This window comes from Oncorhynchus mykiss, chromosome 27 (genome assembly GCF_057628025.1).
Source record: "Oncorhynchus mykiss isolate SJ-2025 chromosome 27, ASM5762802v1, whole genome shotgun sequence".
In the NCBI taxonomy this organism is placed as follows: Eukaryota; Metazoa; Chordata; class Actinopteri; order Salmoniformes; family Salmonidae; genus Oncorhynchus; species Oncorhynchus mykiss.
Genome location: NC_143048.1, coordinates 10,046,971 through 10,067,240, shown reverse-complemented (window position 1 = coordinate 10,067,240; position 20,270 = coordinate 10,046,971). Strand labels below are relative to the sequence as shown.

The 20,270-nt window shown below is 45.2% G+C and overlaps 2 protein-coding genes across 7 annotated transcripts; one reads left to right on the top strand and one right to left on the bottom strand.

Moving 5' to 3' along the window:
- Nucleotides 1-1,514: 1,514 nt before the first annotated feature.
- On the top strand, nucleotides 1,515-12,708 carry LOC110507466 (SH3KBP1-binding protein 1). 6 transcript variants are annotated; one of them, XM_090224060.1, is made up of 18 exons: nucleotides 1,539-1,736; nucleotides 1,956-1,988; nucleotides 2,067-2,120; nucleotides 2,293-2,338; nucleotides 2,436-2,509; nucleotides 2,618-2,676; nucleotides 2,791-2,871; nucleotides 3,022-3,192; nucleotides 5,048-5,138; nucleotides 5,253-5,443; nucleotides 5,640-5,755; nucleotides 5,973-6,060; nucleotides 6,214-6,330; nucleotides 6,813-6,983; nucleotides 7,235-7,390; nucleotides 7,515-7,796; nucleotides 7,902-8,034; nucleotides 8,874-12,708. In XM_090224060.1, exons 6-18 carry the CDS (start codon nucleotides 2,640-2,642, stop codon nucleotides 9,538-9,540), a joined length of 2,301 nt encoding a protein of 766 aa, XP_090080186.1. In that variant the 5' UTR covers nucleotides 1,539-1,736; nucleotides 1,956-1,988; nucleotides 2,067-2,120; nucleotides 2,293-2,338; nucleotides 2,436-2,509; nucleotides 2,618-2,639; the 3' UTR covers nucleotides 9,541-12,708. The 6 variants fall into 6 exon arrangements, with proteins under 6 accessions (XP_021443143.2, XP_021443142.2, XP_090080186.1 ...); XM_090224061.1 differs by having other exon boundaries at nucleotides 1,912-1,988; XM_021587469.3 differs by having other exon boundaries at nucleotides 1,912-1,988; nucleotides 6,795-6,983.
- On the bottom strand, nucleotides 12,601-19,325 carry LOC110507467 (estrogen-related receptor gamma). The gene is made up of 7 exons (XM_021587471.3): nucleotides 19,107-19,325; nucleotides 18,325-18,746; nucleotides 16,810-16,926; nucleotides 16,115-16,225; nucleotides 15,843-16,004; nucleotides 15,400-15,669; nucleotides 12,601-13,553 (listed from the first exon to the last, which is right to left on the bottom strand). The coding sequence occupies exons 1-7, from the start codon at nucleotides 19,163-19,165 to the stop codon at nucleotides 13,309-13,311; spliced, it is 1,386 nt and encodes a 461-aa protein (XP_021443146.2). The 5' UTR covers nucleotides 19,166-19,325; the 3' UTR covers nucleotides 12,601-13,308.
- Between the last annotated feature and the right edge of the window lie 945 nt (nucleotides 19,326-20,270).

The following is a 20,270-nucleotide window of genomic DNA, read 5'->3' as shown; positions in this document are numbered from 1 at the left end:
TTCCAACAAGTCAGTTCGTCAAATTTCTGCCCTGCTAGAGATGCCCCTGTCAACTGTAAGTGCTATTATTGTGAAGTGTAAATATTTAGGAGCAACACTGGAGCCACGAAGTGGTAAGCCACACAAGCTCCCAGAATGGGAATGCGAGTGCTGAACCGTGTAAAAATTGTCTGTCCTCGGTTGCAACACTCACTGCCAAGTTCCAACGTCAGCACAAGAACTGTTCGTCAGGAGCTTCATGAAATGGGTTTCCATGGCTGAGTAGCCGCACACAAGCCTAAGATCCCCATTCGCGATGCCAAACATCGGCTGGAGTGGTGTAAAGCTCACCGCCATTGAACTCTGGAGAAATGGAAACACGTTCTTTGGAGTGATGAATTACAGTCCACCATCTGGCAGTCCAAAAGAAAAATCTGGGTTTAGCGGATGCCAGGAGAATGCTACTTGTCTGAATGCATAGTGCCAACTGTCAAGTTTGGTGGAGGAGGAATAATGGTCTGGGACTCTTTTTATGGTTCGGGCTAGGCCCCTTAATTCCAGTGAAGGGAAATCTTAACGCTACAGCTTACAATGACATTCTAGATGATTCTGTACTTCCAGCTTTGTGTCAACAGTTTGAGGAAGGCCCTTTGCTGTTTCACCATAACAATGCCCCCATGCACGAAGTGAGGTGCATACAGAAATGGTTTGTCGAGATCGGTGTGGAAGAAATTGACTGGCCTGCACAGAGTCCTGACCTCAACCCCATCGAACACCTTTGATATCAATTGGAACGCAGACTGCGAGCCAGGCCTAATTGCCCAGATCAGTGCCCTACCTCCACTAGTGCTCTTGTGGCTGAATGGAAGCAAGTCCCCACAGAAATGTTCCGACATTTAATGGAAAGCCTTACCAGAAGAGTGGAGGCTGTTATAGCAGCAAAGGGGGGACCAACTTCATATTAATGCCCATGCTTTTAGAATGAGATGTTCGACGAGCAGGTGTCCACATACTTTTGGTCATGTAGTGTATATACTGACCAGATCATATGCATTATGTCAAACGTTGATTGTAGCCTAATGGGTGGCAGGTAGCCTACTGGGCGGCAGAGGTAGCCTACTGGGCGGCAGAGGTAGCCTACTGGGCGGCAGAGGTAGCCTACTGGGCGGCAGGTAGCCTACTGGGCGGCAGGTAGCCTACTGGGCGGCAGGTAGCCTACTGGGCGGCAGGTAGCCTACTGGGCGGCAGGTAGCCCAGGTAGCCTACTGGGCGGCAGGTAGCCTAGTGGTTTGAGCTTTGCGCCAGCAACCAAAAGGTTGCTAGATCAAATCCCTGAGCTGACAATGTAAACATCTGTTGTTCTGCCCCTGAACAAGGCAATTAACCCACTGTTTCTAGGCCATCATTGTAAATAATAATTTGTTCTTAACTGACTTGCCTAGTTAAATAAATATACTGTAAAAACAGTGATTGGGTAAACTGTGCCTGTCCTTTGCACTCCAGAACACCTGGTGGCGCCGTGGCGATGACAATTTGGTTGTTGTCGACTGTCAGACACCACAGTAAGAGGTTCTGCTTTCAGGAAGTTGCAGCAGAAACAATTATGTGGCTAACGTTGTCTTTGTCTAAATACTTATTGTGATGGATTAACTCAATTATTTACTTTGTGGGCAATGCATGAACATTCCCACATTTTAAAATATGGCTAATATAGCAAGGACCGGAGACATTATCCATTTAAACGTTGGAGGAAAAAGGTGAGGACTGGGATTACTTTGAATAGCTAGCTAAGTTACCACCAGCAAGCTATTGTTGGTGGATGCTAACTAACGTTAGCTATCTAAAAGTTGCTGGCTGGCTAGCTAGCTAACTAGATATGTAACATTGTCCTAAGTTAGCAAACTAACTATTCATAGTTAAATATTTTTCCAGCTTAACGATCTCTCTGACAGTAACGTTAGCTACTGACTTCACAGTGCGGCTGGAACGTGCAACTCTAGCTAGCTAAGGTAATGTTCGCTTGCTAACTTCTTAATGGTTTTGAACATGATCAAACTATGCTCATTTGAGTGATCGTGTTGTTTCAGGTTCAGCACCTCCAAACAGACATTGGCATGGGTCCCAGACTCCTTTTTCTCAAGGTAGGTAGCTATTTATTTTGAGACATAGGCCAATGCCTTTATTAAAGTCACAAGTGTCTTCATAATGACTCACTCCAACTCATTCTTTACCCGGACATAGTAATGGCATATGGTCATTTGCTGTAGACCTTACTAAGTGATGCTAACTAGTGAGTTGTGTTGTCTCTGCCAGTCTTCTAAGTGGGAGGATCTCAACCTTGAAGGATGAAACTGGAGCGGTAAGTTGTCATAGATGTGTATATATAACACTATTTGATAGTGGCAACCACTTGGGCCTACATACAACACATTTGTAATGTACTGCATCTCCCACAGATCTTCATAGATCGGGACCCATCTCTCTTTACTCCCATACTGAACTTCCTGCGCACCAAAGAGTTGTCTCCCAGGTGCTGATTCCTCTTGTTACATTCGTTTACATTTAATAAGTCAAATATATATTCAGCCTTGATGGTAAGTTGTTTTCCCAAGTTAGATTTCTTAACCTTTCTTTTTAGGTCCATAAATGTGCACCTGCTCATGCATGAAGCGGAGTTCTATGGAATCACGCCGTTGGGTAAGAAAATGGCCAGCAGCTAGTCAAATACAGCTGTGAATGAGAGGCTGTCTTTCTTTCTTTGTGTGTGTGTGTCAGTGTCTCCACCTTGGTTACTTTTTTTCTCTTCCTCAGTGCGTAAGCTGCAGCTTTGTGACGAGCTGGACCGATCCTCCTGTGGAAATGTGCTCTTCAATGGCTATCTCCCTCCTCCAGGTAGGCTGATCTACTCTAGATTTGACTTCACTTCAAGGGCAGGCAAAGTGTGTGTGTGCGTGCGTGCGTGTGTGTGCGTGCGTGTGTGTGTGTGTGCGTGCGTGTGTGTGTGTGTGTTTGATTTCCTGATCATCTCCTCCTCTGGACCAGTGTACCCGGCGAAGCGGCGGAACCGTCATAGTGTGGCGGGGCCTCAGTATATGGGTGGGCGTGCCTTGCCCATGGAGAGCGCTCCAGTGAGACGCAGCAACACTATGCCACCCAACCTGGGCAACGCGGGCATACTGGGTAAAGCAATGGTGGAGGAGAGGATAAGTGGTGGTAAGGCCTCGGACTCACATGCACATTTAACATACCCATTTAACATACCCATTTAACATGCCCATTTAACATGCCCATTTAACATACTCATTTAACATACTCATTTAACATACTCATTTAACATACTCATTTAACATACTCATTTAACATGCCCATTTAACATGCCCATTTAACATGCCCATTTAACATGCCCATTTAACATGCCCATTTAACATGCCCATTTCACATGCCCATTTCACATGCCCATTTCACATGCCCATTTCACATGCACATTTAACATGCACATTTAACATACTCATTTAACATGCACATTTTTACAAGCCTTTTGCTACACGCCGCAATAACATCTGTTAAATATGTGTGTGACTCGTAAAATTTGATGTTGAAAATGTGCAGCAAAATGCTTATGTGGTAGTTCCCTCGACAGTGCAGTACAACCAATATCAATAATAACAATGAAAGAGTCAAGTAAAAAATAACAAGTAATAGAAGAGGTAGATTCCATTTGTCACATGCATTCTATCGCTTAACGTTTAAACTGCCTTTATAAAAAAAAACAACGTTTTTCATAAAATCATAAAATTCCACGTCAATTCACAATGCAGAATATTGGTCCTATTACGTATTTATCACCGTTAGAGCTGGGCAATGTAGTTTTATCTACCGCAGTCATATACCCTTGAAAGCGCCTCGGCTACGGCATGTTTGTTTGTCTGGGTACACTACAACTTTTTAAATGCCGACACGAAACGTTCTCTGGAGATAGTTTTCGAAGCACCGCTGAATGGGTATTTTACTTGTCTGTAAAGGAATGCCGCTTCTGAAGCGGGACTAACGTCCATCACTCGACAGCTGTCAATCAAATCATCTCGAGCTGCCTGCGCACACACCACTCTCTTGAAAAATAACTTTAAAGTTGGTTAAATTCCGTGACTTACCAAGCCATTTAGTAAAAAAGAAAATGCATCTTCCTGTAGGAATCTACTCCTAAGATTCTGTATTTTTGGAACGGAGGAGTTCATTATTAGGCTACATTAATTCAGGCTATCGTTCATTTAGACCGTATGCAGGCCATATAAAGTTTCAATCTGCAGCTGGTAAAAGTTTGAGTAGCCTACTAAATTATTACAAGCAATTGTTGCAGCCTATAGCCTATTCAATTCTGGGAAATGTTTATTTAAGTTTCAATTAAACTAGTTGGTTATCTAACCCATATTGAATGTCAGGGTATTTTGTTATGTTGGCTATAGGCTTTCATTTGGGAATTTGAAGTCTATTTTTCAAAGCAATTTGAGTTGTCAAGTGTTGCTTTGATAGTCCTATCTTCTTATTTTCATTCTTAATTCATGGCATGGTTTCATTTTATCCAAATGTTGAATAGAGATGCAGACAAACTCATTCATGCAGGGAACGGGGAATGGCCTAATTGTCGATTACTCTGGAGTTATAAAAACAATCAAATAAATTGATTGAGTCAAGGATCAGCTCTCTTAATAATTCTATGTGGGTGGGTCGGGTTGCAGAGAAAAATCTGTCCTGATGTCGGATATTGGGCGGGGCTGGCGCCGAGCGAGTGTGGCTCCCCCCCAAAAAACTGAACCGTGCAGGACTGTGTTGTTTTGTAAGTTTATGTGTAAGGGGTTGGATGTGTGGGGAGTCGGTGCAAACCGACGCAGATAGTCTCACGGTGCAGGTCTGTGCACAGAGACAGCTAGGGTTTAGAGTGAACCGTCGGTGGTCCCTGTATTGAAAAGTAAAAGCTGTAACCTGGAGCCATTTTATTTGTTAAGGGAATATTATCAAAAAGGAGGGTTCACATTCCTCCACCCCTGTTCCTCTTTCCCTTCCGACACAGCTCAGCTTGCAGACCCAGGCATGGTCCGCATCATCTGTGGCCACCACAACTGGATCGCTGTGGCTTATGCCCAGTTTGTTGTTTGTTACCGGTAAGAACACGGGACTTCCGTGTACGATATCACAGCGTCATATGAATCCGTCATTTTTTGGGGGGGTAAGGGCAGTTAGTAAGGGTGTTAAACTGCGCCGTCCTCGTCCATCAGAGTGAAGGAGTCTACGGGCTGGCAGCAGGTGTTCACCAGCCCACGCCTGGACTGGGTGATTGACGGGGTGGCGCTCAACGCCAAGGTGATGGGCGGCTCCCTGGGAGACAACGACAAGATGGTGGCCGTGGCCTCGGGCACAGAGATCATCCTCTGGACTATCTGTCCCGACGGCAACGGCAACGAGATAGGTCAGTCTGCAAACGGATGAACTCGCAACTCTAAAAGTAAAGCGCAGGTGTTTAAAACCAATATTATAGCTATGATGTCGTTTTTAACTCAGCGTTTGTTGACTTTAGTATTTTAAGAGACCACTTTTCTAGGTAGTTGTGGGTGTTTATGTAAAGGCCGTGCTAATAGGTCTCCGTTGAACCTGCTTCCCTCCAGGTGTGTTCAGTCTGAATGTCCCCGTGGAGGCTCTCTTCTTCGTGGCGAACCAGCTGATTGCCACCAGCCACACAGGGAAAGTGGGAGTATGGAATGCGGTGACCAAACATTGGCAGGTGAAGTTGTGTCCAAACATTCTGTAAGAATGTCACGTTACCAGAACACATTACATTATGTGTAGTAATAATGTATGTGGTCCTTGCAACGCCAGGATTGTGGGTTCGATTCCCGGGGCCACCCATGTGTAAAATGTTGCGTTGGCTAAATGCGATATATTATTATATGTGTATTGTACATCAGTTGTTCATGTTTTCCTTTTGTCTTCGTTCTCAGAATCAAGATGTGGCTCCCATTAATAGCTATGATACTGCCGGTTCCTTCCTAATTCTAGGCTGTAACAATGGGTCCATATATTATATAGGTAAGGGAAGTCATCTTTTCTACCTATGACGCAATAATGGAAAACTATTCAAATAGTTTTTCTGTATAGAAGAATGCAGTCACAAGTTGTGTTTGTAGTATATGAATACACTTGTAAAGTATAGACTTCTCATTGATGTGATCTTGGCAACAGATGTTCAGAAGTTTCCATTGAGGATGAAGGACAATGACCTCCTAGTCACAGAGTTGTACCGCGACCCCACGGAGGACGCCATCACTGCTCTCAGTGTCTACCTCACGCCCAAAACAAGTATGTCTGCCTGTTTTCGATTTTGAACTTCACTGAAATTAATAGCTTTTCCTGCGTTTTATTAAAACATTTTTTTTTAAGGATTAACAAGTATCAATTAGTCAATCGTGGTTATTGGAAATTCAATCTTAATAGATGCATGGTGCTAAAAAATCATTTTCTGAAAAACTTGTTTGCCATTTATGGTCAGCAATGGTAATTTTATAGGCAGTATAATTGTATAGGCAACTGTCAGATTTTGAATGATTCCTGGTGGCATTTCGCTAACTCTTTGCCTGACCTTTAAACTGATCTTTAACCTAACCTCACTTCCCTAACATGAACCCTAACTTAAATCAATTTCGATCCTAATGCCTCACCTTAACCTTTTTGGGTCTGTCGGCTGACTATCCACTTCCATGTCTTGATATGCACGGTACATAACACAGCATGCGTTGAGGCTAAAATGGTGTATGGGATAAAAGTCCCCAATGTGTCGTCAGGCGACAGCGGCAACTGGATCGAGATCGCCTACGGGACCAGCTCGGGCACGGTGCGGGTCATAGTGCAGCACCCGGAGACCGTGGGCTCTGGGCCCCAGCTCTTCCAGACCTTCTCAGTCCACCGCAGCCCCGTCACCAAGATCATGCTCTCTGAGAAACACCTCATATCAGGTGAGAAAGGTTGGCCGGGAGCCTCCACCTTCTAGGGGTGATTGTTCATTTTTCGGCGTATTCTACCGTCTCCGCTAATGAAGCACATTCATTAATTTAGCTACATTTCTCATTAGGAACGATCGATTGATGTTTGGATGTTGGCTGACACAGCAATTACGTTAAACATTGACGCTGCTGACAAAGCAGCAAGATGGGCCCGTCATGCAGATGTTTTTTTGGGGCCTAACCCTGTTGTGTCGTGTTGTCAGTGTGTGCAGACAACAACCACGTGCGGACCTGGACGGTGACTCGCTTCAGGGGCATGATCTCCACCCAGCCAGGCTCCACCCCCCTCACCTCCTTCAAGATCCTCTCCCTGGAGGACATCGACGGCCACGGGGGCTGTGCTGCCGGCACTGAGATAGGTGAGCAGACAGGTGTCAAAAGTGGACACTGGTTTTAAATGTTAAATAAGAAGTGAACATTTCAGAGATGCAATGGGGAAAGGACTGCAATGGTCCGTACCGAGCGTCGCTCCTCTCTTAACAGGTCCGTATGGCGAGCGAGACGACCAGCAGGTGTTTATCCAGAGGGTCGTCCCCGACACAGACAGACTCTACGTGCGCCTCTCGTCCAACGGGAAGAGGGTGTGCGAGGTGCGCTCTGTGGACGGCACCTCCATCACCTCCTTCATGGTGCACGAGTGCGAGGGGTCCAGTCGCATCGGCTCACGTCCCCGCCGCTACCTCTTCAGTGGCCACGCCAACGGTAGCATCCAGATGTGGGACCTGACCACCGCCATGGAGATCGCAGGGAAAGTGGACATCAGGGGTAAAGACGACCCGCGTGGCTTTTTGTGTTGACCTTTTTTTTGTTGTTGCTTTTTGTTAAGTGATGTGTCATAGACATTGGGTTCTCTATCTGGTTGTCCCTCAGCGCTGGGCGGCCCCACAGAGGAGGAGCTCCTGGAGCTGTTGGACCAGTGTGACCTGGCTCTGACCCGTACGCCCGACATGAGTCCCGCTGCCTCCTTCACCCACTCCTCCACCCCCCGAGCCTCCACCTCCAGGTACACCAGCCACCATTGGCACCTGCTACATGTCCCCATACAGCTTCATATGTTAACTCACTGATGCTCTCCCTTTTTGCAAGATTACATCATATTCAGGGCATAAAATGAACACCCGCCACCCACCAAATGCGGGTAGATTTAGGTATTGGCGGATAAGAACATCTACTTCACCAGCCATGTTGGGTGGTCAATTGGCATGGCTCTACAATGTGAGAATTACATTTGCGTTTGTGAATAAAAAAATAGTCAAGTATGAGCATGTGTGTGCGAGTTGCGATTTGTAGCAGGAAAAAGTAGCTGTTTTCAAAGTACAGTATTCCTGCTGTTTAGTTTCATGGCTGCCAATCGCACAAAGAAATAGGAATCCTACATTCCACCTCACGCAGCAACAGCTTCACGCACTGTGAGTGAGTCGCTGATAGATTCATTTTTGGAGGCACTGGCACAAGCATAAAAGTTGGTCTAATTTACTCAAGTTAGCAAAGTGAGACTTTGTCCTCGTGTTCACATTGTTTTCTTCACAAGCGCAGTTGTTTTTCAGTGTTAGCTAAAATCTGCTGCTTCAACTGATAGTGAAGAGACGCTGTCGACGCTCTGTCCTACTAGTCACATCCCAAAACTTACAGACTTACATGACTCCAGTAGCCCCGTTACCATGGTAGCCTTCCACCCTTAAAGGGGCAGCTGAACATTTTGTCTCATCTGATATTTTGGTTAATGAAATTGAGCAATATACCACATTAGTTCTTACTAATACATTACAAAGCATGTTTCTTTTGTTTTTTTTCATCTACATGCCACTGATCATATTATCTCTGTTTATCTTCTCTCTGCAGTTTGCAGTCCCAGCTGAGTGAGAGCTCCAGGGAGCGCGGGACCAGAGGAGGTGTGAGCAACTCGGGTCCCTTCTCTGGTAGCCTGCCCCGTCAGGCTCCTCCGGTGCCCCTCACCAAACCCCGGGATATGAATCTCTCCATGGTGGGGTTGGGCCTCCAGCCCCACCACCTGGGTCTGAGCCAGGCTTCCCTCGGCAGCAGTGGCAGCCCCCGGCCCAGCCGCACCGCCCTCCAGGACAGAGACCGGGACGGTGGCATGGGGTCTCTGCGCAGGGGCAGCTTCGTGGAACGTTGTCAGGAGCTTGCCAAGGTCTCGGACTCTGCAGGAGGGGCTGAGGTGGGCACGCGGCGCAGCCTGGCCGCATGCTCAGAGTTGGAGGCTAGACTGGGCCTACGGACCCCCGCCTCTTTCTCCATCCCCCCTGCAGCCTCTCCCGCCTCGTCTTTGTCTTCATCACTGCGTCGGCCACAGCCCACCTCACCCAGCCCTGCCCCTGCTACAATCGTTAGTCCAACCCGCTCCCAGACCCCTGTGTCACCTCGTCGAGCTGACACCTCCCCTACTACAGAAGCACCGCCCCCTGAGGCTGCAGCAGCCACCCCAGAGAGCTCCTCCCCTGTGCCCCCCACCAGTCCTAAACCCCCTATGAATGAGACCAGCTTCTGACTGGCTCTGTGATGTATGAGTGAGTGGACTAACAAAGGACGCGTTTTGTGTTCCTGAGCATGTGCAGTTTAGTGACGGCACATATTGTAATATTTATGGACTTTTCCTTGTTTAGCATCAAGGATCCATATCAAATGTCATTCCTCTGTTTTCAAAAAGGCCAGCTGTGACGTAGGCAAGAGTCGTATACAATATATCCAAATGGTCAATGTATTGGTGATACAAATTATAACTCCAGCCATGTATGAATGTGTTCTGTTGCATTTGGTAGAGCAGTGCATTTTATTCAATTACGCTGAACAAAAATATTAATGCTACATGTAACAATTTCAGAGATTTTACTGAGTTACAGTTCATATAAGGAAATCAGTCATTTAAAATAAATTAATTAGGCCCTAATCTATAGATTTTACATGACTGGGAATACAGATATGCATCTGTTGTTTACAGATACCTTTAAAAGGAAGGTAGGGTTGTGGATCAGAAAACCAGTCAGTATCTGGTGTGACCAACATTTTTCTTGTGCAGCACAACTTCGCATAGTTGATCAGGCTGTTGATTGTGGACTATTCTCCCACTCCTCTTCAATGGCTGTGGGGAGGAGTTGGTGTTTGCTGGGAACCTGCGTCTGGACCAGGCCCAGTGCAGAGCGGCAGGACTCTCTGACCTCTACACCGCCCTGAGACAGCTGACCAAGTACCAGCAGATTGGCAGGAACTGGAACACGCTGTCGTACACATCGATCCAGAGCATCCCAAACATGCTCAATGAGTGACATGTCTGGTGAGTATGCAGGCCATGGAAGAACTGGGACATTTTCAGCTTCCAGGAATTATGTACAGATCCTTGCGAGGTGAGGCTGTGTATTATCACGCTGAAACATGAGATGTCAGAATAGCACGACAATGGTTCTCGTCACTGTATCGTTGTGCATCAGTGTAGGCTGGTGGGAGGAAGACAGGCTCTTTGTAATGGCTGGAATGGAATAAATAGGACAGTATCAAATGTATGGAAACACATGTTTGACTCATTTCTATTCATTCCATTTGAGCCATTACAATGAGCCTGTCCTCCTATAGCTCCTCTCACAGTGCATTCAAATTGCCATCGATAAAATGCAGTTGTGTTCGTTGTCTGTAGCTTCTGCCTGCCCATACCATAACTCCACCTCCACCATGGGGCACTCTGTTCACAACGTTGACATCAGCAAACTACTCGCCCACACGACACCATATATGCTGTCTGCCATCTGCCCAGTACAGTTGAGACCGGGATTAATCTGTGAAGAGCACACTTCTCCATGGTGCCAGTGGTCATCAAAAGGTGAGCATTTTCTCACTGAAGTCGGTTACGATGCCAAACTGCAGTCAGGTCAAGACCCTGGTGAGGATGATGAGCACGCAGATGAGCTTCCATTAGACGGTTTCTGACAGTTTATGCGGAAATTTAATTATTTGGCTGTGCAAACCATAAGCCGCCTCCAACGTCGTTTCAGAGAATTTGGCAGTACGTCCAACTGGCCTCACAACGTGTAACCATGCTAGCCCATGCCTCCACATCTGGCTCCTTCAACTGCGGGATTGTCTGGGACCAGCCACCTGGACAGCTGATGAAACTGGGTTTGCACAACCAAATAATAACATTTCCGCACAAACTATCAACCGTCTCAGGGAAGCTCATCTGTGTGCTCTTCGTCCTCACCAGGGTCTTGACCTGACTGCAGTTCGGCATTGTAACCGACTTCAGTGAGAAAATGCTCACCTCTGGTAGAAAAATTAGCGTTCAAATCTCTGGTGGACGTTCCTGCTGTCAGCATGCCAATTGCACGTTCCATCTAAATTTTGAGACATCTGTGGCATTGTGTTGTGACACATCTGCACATTGTAAAGTGGCCTTTTCTATTCCCCAGCACAAGGTGCACCTGTGTAATGATCATGCTGTTTAATCAGCGTATTGATACACCTGTCAAGTGGCAGGAATGTCATGGTTATTTGAATTAAAAGGGAATTTTTCAACCTCATTCTTCAGCACCAAACCAGAGTCTACGTATGTGAAAATGCCTCGTTTCTATTATCTGTGGTTAAAAATATTTTAAAAATGTTTCTCTGACATCACAGTGTAGGATTAAAGGGAAAAAAGTGATTTTCAAAACCTGCAACGAGTCTCTAGCCCAAGGGAGAGTATTTCCTTGCTCCCCACGGTGAACCTCTGTGTTTGAAAATCACTGTTTTTAAAATGTTTAAACTTTTGATGATTTGGTTGAAAAGTGGTGAAGTTGCCCTTTAAGAGAAATGTAAAGACATGTAGTAGTCTACCCAACACTGGGTTCCACCAGCACGGGCTTGCAGGCTGAAGTGATGTATAGGCCCACACCTTCTAAACTTTTCTGATATCCTCTACAGATTTCTTTCAGTCTTCTTGTTTTGCACTACTGTTGGCTCTCTGTAGCTTAAATTAATCTACAAGCCTACTGTACACGCAGTATCAACAGTGGTGACTCTTGAAGAGGAAACAATGGAGAATCTATAGATCAATGGTAACTTTTATCGTCCATGTTTCGTTACATCTGACCGATTGACCATTCTTTTTCGAGTCGTCTTCCAGATCACAACCCAGTGCCTCACGTACCTGTGTTTTTCTATCTTCCCCAATGGGTTAGGAATTGTACGAAACCAAAGGCAGTCATTTAACCCAATATCCCATGTTTTTGTACATTTTCTGACTATATAAAAATAAACCATTTTGAATGGAAATGTAAAACATTCAATGTTATGTCTCTGTACAAAGTATATCTGTCTGTCCATTAACTAACAATAACAGTCATAATTTTGGCAACAGTGGGATTGCTTTATCAGCAGCAAAATGTTACCCAAGGATGCTGAGTGCATTTCATATACAGTACCCTCCAGTTAGTCACACCTCCTAGCTTTTATGGCTGTACTTTTTCTAATCTGGTCTCCATTAATCGAATACAACTAACTAATTACAGTGAGCCTACTTTTTGGCTCAACATGAAATGCAATGTTCACACTGCAATGTCTGTCACACTCTATAAACACATTTAATTCCAAAAGCATTTTATTCAAAAGCATACATGCTAGTATGAAAGCAGTTCATGTCTTTGTACAGCGATCGTGTAATAAATAAATACATAAATAAAATACAAAATGGCGTCGCACCTTAGTACAGTATGGTAAGGCAGGGAAGTCAGAAGAATGTGCTGTTTGTAATGATAGCAGTACTAATAGTTTGGTTCAGCCTGGCTAACTGCTTGGAGGCATTTGGCTATGTGGTCTCTAGCTACCAGAATGCATCGTCAATAACCATAGTGCTATTATGTTTTCACATCCTTTCATATTGACTGAATATCATGGCTCGAAAATCGCCATGATATAAGAAAACATTTGTACATACTCTCCTCTGAAAAAGTACCTCAAAAATATGCTATACTATACTATTCAGTCTTTATAGATTGCACGATAGCGTTGTAAAGGTAATTTCCGATTGAGCTGACATAGACAAAAGTTTACAGTGAATGCAGTCGCCGCTAATGCGGGAACATTGCCTTTAAATTTCAATCACACTTTAACGTTGAACTTCCTGCGACACGGATTGAATAGAGCCCTTGACTTATAAGTCAGTCTTGTTCCATGACACCATGGCTTGTCATAAAACTGCGAACCACCAAGCCCTGAACTTCTGACCCTTCAATGGGGCACCTGGTTAAGGTTTGTGGGGACCAATGGGAGGTTAGGTGTAGTGGAACAGTCATATTTTGGCGTCCAGCATCTCCAGGAAGAGTTTGTGCATGGGCACGCGGCCCTCCAGGTGGAGTCTACAGAAGGTGTCCACGGCGCGGTTGGCAGTCTGCCGGAGCAGGGGAAGGGTCATGAGAAGCTTGCCTGCCCGGTGGAGCTCTGCTGTGTGCTGGGAGCTCTCGTACTCCTGCAGGGCCTCATGGAGTCCGTCCTGGAACTGCTGCACTGCCTCCGCATTCTCCAGGTTCTCTGCATCTGAGCGGGGAGAGACAAGGTCAAGCGAGGCCTGTGGGTGTTTGGGTGTGGGTGGAATCGGGTGTTAAACCTCCCCTTGTTTCAGCATGACAGCATGTCAGATCTCATTGTCCACCTCATTTGTTTCTCCATCGAGGGATAATGGACGGGCCAAGGCTAAGTTGCATGCGGCCAACCCTAATTTTTCCTGAAAGGACTGTAAATGTAAAAACAAAAGCTCCCTCCTCTGATCCTTCTAGCCACCTCAGGCGGTGTGACTGCCCCGGTGTGTCTGGCTAACGCAGCCAGACTCGCCAAATGGATTTCTGAATTCCTGTGATAATTTGCGGGGCAGATGGATTTATTGGTTAGGGATGAGGGCAGAAGCAGCCTTCTCACTGTCGGATATTGATCAGTTTTCACTTGCTGGGGTCTGGGGAACCACAGCGGGGAGGGGAGGGGTGAGAGAAGTGGGTGTTGGAGAACAGATTTGGCAGAGACCTAGACCTCCCCTCTCTCTGTCATGGGGGTCTGAAGAGTGCCAGTTTATACAGAAGTGATTGAATAACTATTATTCAACTAAAATGCATAGATTTAGTTGTTGTCGGCACAAAAGTATGTAGTATAACATGAGTTCACAGAATGACCCCTAACAAACAAAATACAACGTTAGTCATATCAAATGTATTAATAGTAGTTAAAAATTAGAATTTAAGTGGAGGGCTGATACTGACTTGGGTAATGCTGTGAGAATGTCGTTGCTAAAATACAGGACATGTGAGGGCCGTTTGCCAATATGGGGGGGCTAGCCACTCATTTATTCCCTGACAGCTAGCGGCTTTTCAAGTCATTGACCATCATTTAACAGGCTTGCCCTGCTAGGGGAACCTGACCCTGGAGAAAAAGTGTTTTTTAAAGGACACAACCCGAGGGAAAGGCACTGTGGATCACACTTGGGGGCTTTATTCAGTCAATATCGTCGAATCGTTAAAGATTGTGTGATAGAAATGTGAAGGTAATTGAGCCGACATATGCAGCGCTTACCGTGAATACAGTCTCTGCTAACGCGGGAACATTACTTTTACATTTCAATCCCGCTGCAACGCTGAACTTCCACGATATGGATTGAATAGAGCCCTAACTCTCCCCACAGTCCTGAAGGAGTGGCTGTATGTCGGACTGCCTGAGGACGGTGTAGTAGATTGAAAGCTGAATTTAACACAATTAATTATTGTATGCAGTAGCCAGGCAGGTTAGATAGTAGCATATCTTTTTGGTAGTTCTGCCACACTTATAATGTTTTCTAAGAGGGATTGTACAGTGGCTTGCAAAAGTATTCGCCTCCCTTGGCATTTTTCTTATTTTGTTGCCTTACAACCTGGAATTAGAATAGATTTTAGGGGAGTCTTGGAATCCCACAAACTCAACCTAATTGAGATGGTTTGGGATGAGTTGGACCGCAGAGTGAAGGAAAAGTAGCCAACAAGTGCTCAGCATATGTGGGATCTCCTTCAAGACGGTTGGAAAAGCATTCCAGGTGAAGCGGGTTGAGAGAATGCCAAGAGTGTGCAAAGCTGTCATCAGGGCAAAGGGTGGCTATTTGAAGAATCTCAAATATAAAATATATTTTGGTTTGTTTAACACTTTTTTGGTTACTACATGATTCCATATGTGTTATTTCATAGTTTTGATGTCATCACTATTATTCTACAATGTAGAAAATAGTACAAATAATGAAAAACCCTTGAATGAGTAGGTGTTCTAAAACTTTTGACTGGTAGTGTACGTCTCTTAAGTCTGCTCTATCACAGCTGACAACACCAAACTACTGATAACAGATATCCAGTGCATGCCATGTAGTTAGTACCGGAGTTGGCGAGGGCCATAGCCTTGAGAGTGACCACCTCCTCTTGGCTCAGGTTCATCTGCTGGTACTTGGTGGTCAGCTGTCTCAGGGCGGTGTAGAGGTCAGAGAGTCCTGCCGCTCTGCACTGGGCCTGGTCCAGACGCAGGTTCCCAGCAAACACCAGCTCCTCCCCATAGCCCAGAGACTGAAACACCACTGACAAGACCAGTGTCTCCATCCAACCACTCTGCAGCAGGGCCATCTGGTCCACCAATGAAAGGGCAGAGAAGCCTGGAAGGGCAAATATGGAAACGTAACACTCCATAGGTTCTCACAGTATAAAAAGTTTACCTTGTCCATTTGTACCAGTGTAAAATGGCATTGCATAGTATTTTTTATTTAACCTTTATTTAAGGGACTCATGCTTATTTAACAAGACATACAAGAGCAACAGAAGTGGGTACCTGGGATATGCTTTGACCAGCCAATCATGACCAGGAGTTCCCTGTTTAGGAGGTCACACAGCGTCAGCAGGGCTTTAAGGTTGTCATCATTGGTTGAGTTGTCAGGCGTGGCACACAGGGGGGCTGGCTCTTTCAAGAGGAGCTGGGAGATCACTTTGTTTCCTAAAAGAGGTCAAACAGATATATTAGTAATGTACTCTTATGTACTCCCGTTTGTGACTGACACGGCTCTTATTGGAGTGTGTGAGTGTTGCACGACAAAGGGTACACACCGTTGGACTTGACAGGGTGTGTGTCTGGGGCCTTCGTATAAAGAGAGAGGCCAGAGTCCCCCCTTCTCTTGTACTTCTGACGTCCTCCTCTGACTCGGTCCATGCGAACACCTGTAGTGACACAAACACGATTCTCAGTGATCATCATGTTTCCTCATTGATTGATCCTCAATCCCCAAGTCAAGAACAGACAATGGAAGGTGCACAGTGGTAATAGATAGAGCCATGGCCACATGGACCTCTATTCCACATCAGGTAACTGATGCAAATACACCTTATGGAACAGCGGGGACTGTGAAGAGACACACACACACACACACACACACACACACACACACACACACACACACACACACACACACACACGATAAGACACGTATTCTACACACACGTACACATGGGTTTTGTATTGTGGATATGTGGTAGTTGAGTAGTGGCCTGAGGGAAATGTAACGTCATGTAATATTTCAAATTGTATATAACAGCCTTAATGTTGCTGGACCCCAGGAAGAGTGCAGTATCTGCTGCCTTGGCAGCAGCTAATTGGGATCCTTAATAAATATAAATACAAAAAGAGGTTGAGTAATTTGAAACTCTACTTCAGGCTGTACGTGCTCTGTGGGCCTGTACGCTTAAGCATGTCCATTTATTGAGCCAAGTGATTCCATTGAGATGAGTTGGTCATCAAGTCTCACCTTCCTTCATCATGCCGGCACGCAGGCACTTCTGGAAGCGGCACGCTTGGCACGACTTCCTCCGACGCTTGGTGATCTCACAATCGTTCATCACAGGGCAGCTGTAGTCAATGTTACCTGGAAACACAGAAAGCACAGCTCTGTTTACACCCCCTGGATACTTGAGGTTACCAGTCAGCAAGGCCAATGTCGCAATAATGTCATCCAAAAGGTGATACTGCATTTTACAGTGTCTTTCTTACAGTGCATTCTTGATGCTTAACTTTTCAGTCAGCCTAAAGGTGAAATTGTCATGCTGTAAAACAAAGTGTGTGTTTAGGGGGTGTGCCACCATGGCTTACCCTTGCCATCTGGTGGTTAACTGAGTTTCACTGTCTGTGGCACCATGAAAAATGTCAATTGCCTCTGTGCTCGCTGGCACCCTGAGCTTTCACACAGCAATCAATAGAAGCCCAGACAAAATACAGATATTGATTGGTTATTTCACACTGAGCCTAACTCCCACCACAAGTGTTATAACGTTTGGCCTCACACAAGACAAAAAGGGATTTAATAGAGTATTGACTAATTTCTCCCACCCATCTATACCCAGACAAGCGGGTCTGGATCTGGGGGTGATCTAGGGGCCAAGGGCCCTCAATCAATGAGCTTCCCCCTAAACCCTCCCCTGTCCCAAGAGGCTCTGAGATTATTTTTTAACAGGAGATTGGCACCTCTTCAGATTGCCTTTCACGGGAAATGTAAATGTGTTGTGTGGTGTTTTAGGCACAATAACACGTTTATCTGCATGTTCACACTTTGAAGGCCACAATTGCTAAAAGAACGCATTATGAAAATCCACTTTTGATAAATGAGAATAAAATAATTAGATAAAGTAATTTTCATTCAACTGTAAGCATACTTGAAATTAGGCACATAGTAAAATATTGTTGAAAATCAGTCATTAATGCATCAGGCGTCACTAGATGAATATCATGCGTCAGTTATTTTGGAACACTTGAGCAGAGAATAATTCTCTCTAGTTTCAGAGAGCAAAAATCCAATATTTCGGATTCTATTAAGAAATCAGATATCTATGGCAAGACGCATCATTCACCCAAGTTTCGTCAAAATCGGACCAGTGCTGTCTGAGATAGGCCTGTCGCGTGTGACGAACGTACGAACGGACGGAGACAGATCCACAGAATTCGTCGTGGGGGACAATAAATAATTTCTGGGGACATCAACCAATATGGAGCACATTGAGTCTTCACACAAAAAGCAATCCCATAGCTGAGTCTGCGGCTGACATAACTATTGGAAATCTGTGTATGCAGCAATCAGCCTAATTTGCGCTTCCCCCTCTAATAGAGTATTGATTATTTTATTAATTATAATCTAGCCAAGAACTTCGTCATGTCCTAAATGTATCACACGTGCACGCTCGCACACAGTGCACGCAACACACACCATCACAGACGGCTTGATTTGATGTTCTATCCGTTTTTTTGCAAAAACGTATACACTTTTGTTTACCTTGAATTGTCCTCTTGAAGAAAGCCTTGCATGCCTCACACGACGCTACTCCGTAGTGATATCCTGATGCAAAGTCGCCGCAAACTAGGCACAGCCTTTTAGGTCCAGGGCGCAGAGACGATAGGTAGTCACATTTGAGGATAGAGTCAACGTGCGCCGAGAGCGTCAAACTGCGCTCCGACCAAAATTTAGCTGCGCCGCTAGTGTCCGGTGCTGCGCTGACAACGCTGCCGCTGCTGCTCGAACTCGGGGATTCCGGGTCCATCGAGTGACCCTGTGAAAATAAACTGTATCCACTGCTGTCCGAGCTTGGACTGAATGGCGTGGTGCTGTCCAGGGCGAAGGTAGGGCTGGGTGGATCCGTCTTGTTACATGTATCATCTGGTGAAGGAGCGTCGTCGGTGTTTGAGGAGACCAACAGGCTGATGGCACAATTGAAATGATCATGACAAAAATATAATCTCACTGAAATAATACCCCATTGTGGATTCTGTGAGCTGCTACAATAACAGTGTGGCATGCAGACTCCAGGATTGTCTGCCACCTCAAGGACCACCACCTCTATTCATGTTCCCAATGGAGGAAATCAACTGTTGCACTTATTCTACAGACACATAATAATAACTTTTTAAAACACAACTAAATTAAGCCTTATCTAATGCTTTAATTAAAACAAACACACATGAACAGCAAACAAATGATGGCAATCAGATGAATGACCAATAAAAACGTATCTATGATAGGAATGGCAAAAAAAGAACATAAATCTCAATGACTCTTACTGGTTGTGCTGGCTGAGAAAATTGACGTTTTCACTCAGGCAAAAACCCTTTAGATCCATATCAAGGAAGAAAGTCTCGAGGAGATGTGTCAAGGTAGTAATAGTATTCTAGTATCCTGGTTTGGGAGCCAACGGTATAGAGATAGTGACAGAGGGAGGACTCTTGAGACAAGAGCCAAAGTTACAGCGGCAGGTTTATTTAGCTGTGAAGTCCTGTGTCATTAGAAAGGGGCGGGGCCTGGCGGACTAATCCTTGACAAGCACTGAACGTTTGTTGATGGTTTCATTCTCTTCTCACTTATATTGTGTTTAGCATACATATTTACATATTACACACAAGCTAACGTTTATACATGATACACTCGTCAACGTATGAACAAGATTTGTTAAAATAGGATTTTCACTGTTCCCTCTTTGTGACAAAGTGTTATCAAAGTAAGGTGATAAGATGACACGTTATTGCTTATGACGGAACACCATGCACTATGTCTGTTGGTTTTAGTAAGTTGTCATTAAATGCATTTTACTAGTCATTTTTTCCATTGCTCTTCTGTGTTCCAGACTCCTCTCTCCCTCACCTCTGTCATTGTGGGACCAGCATTTCCCTCTTATGCTGTTTGGTGTAAACAGAGAAAGCACTCGGACCAGACTCACGGACACGGCATCCTCTTTGCTTCCAGGTATTTGTTGTTCCTAGCAGCAAAGTCTCACTTTTGAAAGCGAGAAATTGCATATTGGTAACAGTAGTATTCTAGTTCCTGAACCAAAAATGCATCACTATTACTGAAGTATGCTAATTAAGATTTTCAAGTCTCACATAGCCCCACATAGGCCTCTCTCTTTGAAGTGAGTTTGCATGGTTAACCTGTGAAAGTCAGGTAAAGTGAGCTAGAGCGAAAGTGAGAGGCAGGCAGGGGGAATTAGAACAAACCGGAAAACCAAGGGATAGAATTAGACTAGATAAAGGGAGTGGAGGGAGGGAGTGGAAAGAGAGAGGGGACTCTTACTTGGAACTTGTCAGTAGGTCAGGTACATGTACAGGACAGGGCTTACAGCTGGTGAGAGGGGAGGGGGTGATTAGGTAGGAGGGTTAGGGTGGCTGGAGGGTGAGGATTAGGAGCCATCCATTGCCAGTGCGTTGGCAGGGGTGCTGAAGCAGCACTTT

Coding starts and splice junctions, on each gene's coding strand:
- LOC110507466 (XM_021587467.3), top strand. CDS start 1,681: ATGGCTAATATAGCAAGGACCGGAGACATTATCCATTTAAACGTTGGA. Junction 1,737..2,066: donor TTAAACGTTGGAGGAAAAAG/GTGAGGACTGGG, acceptor GTGTTGTTTCAG/GTTCAGCACCTCCAAACAGA. Junction 2,339..2,435: donor TGAAGGATGAAACTGGAGCG/GTAAGTTGTCAT, acceptor CATCTCCCACAG/ATCTTCATAGATCGGGACCC.
- LOC110507467 (XM_021587471.3), bottom strand. CDS start 19,165: ATGGATCTAAAGGGTTTTTGCCTGAGTGAAAACGTCAATTTTCTCAGC. Junction 18,747..19,106: donor TTTCTCAGCCAGCACAACCA/GTAAGAGTCATT, acceptor TTGTGCCATCAG/CCTGTTGGTCTCCTCAAACA. Junction 16,927..18,324: donor CTTCAAGAGGACAATTCAAG/GTAAACAAAAGT, acceptor CTGTGTTTCCAG/GTAACATTGACTACAGCTGC.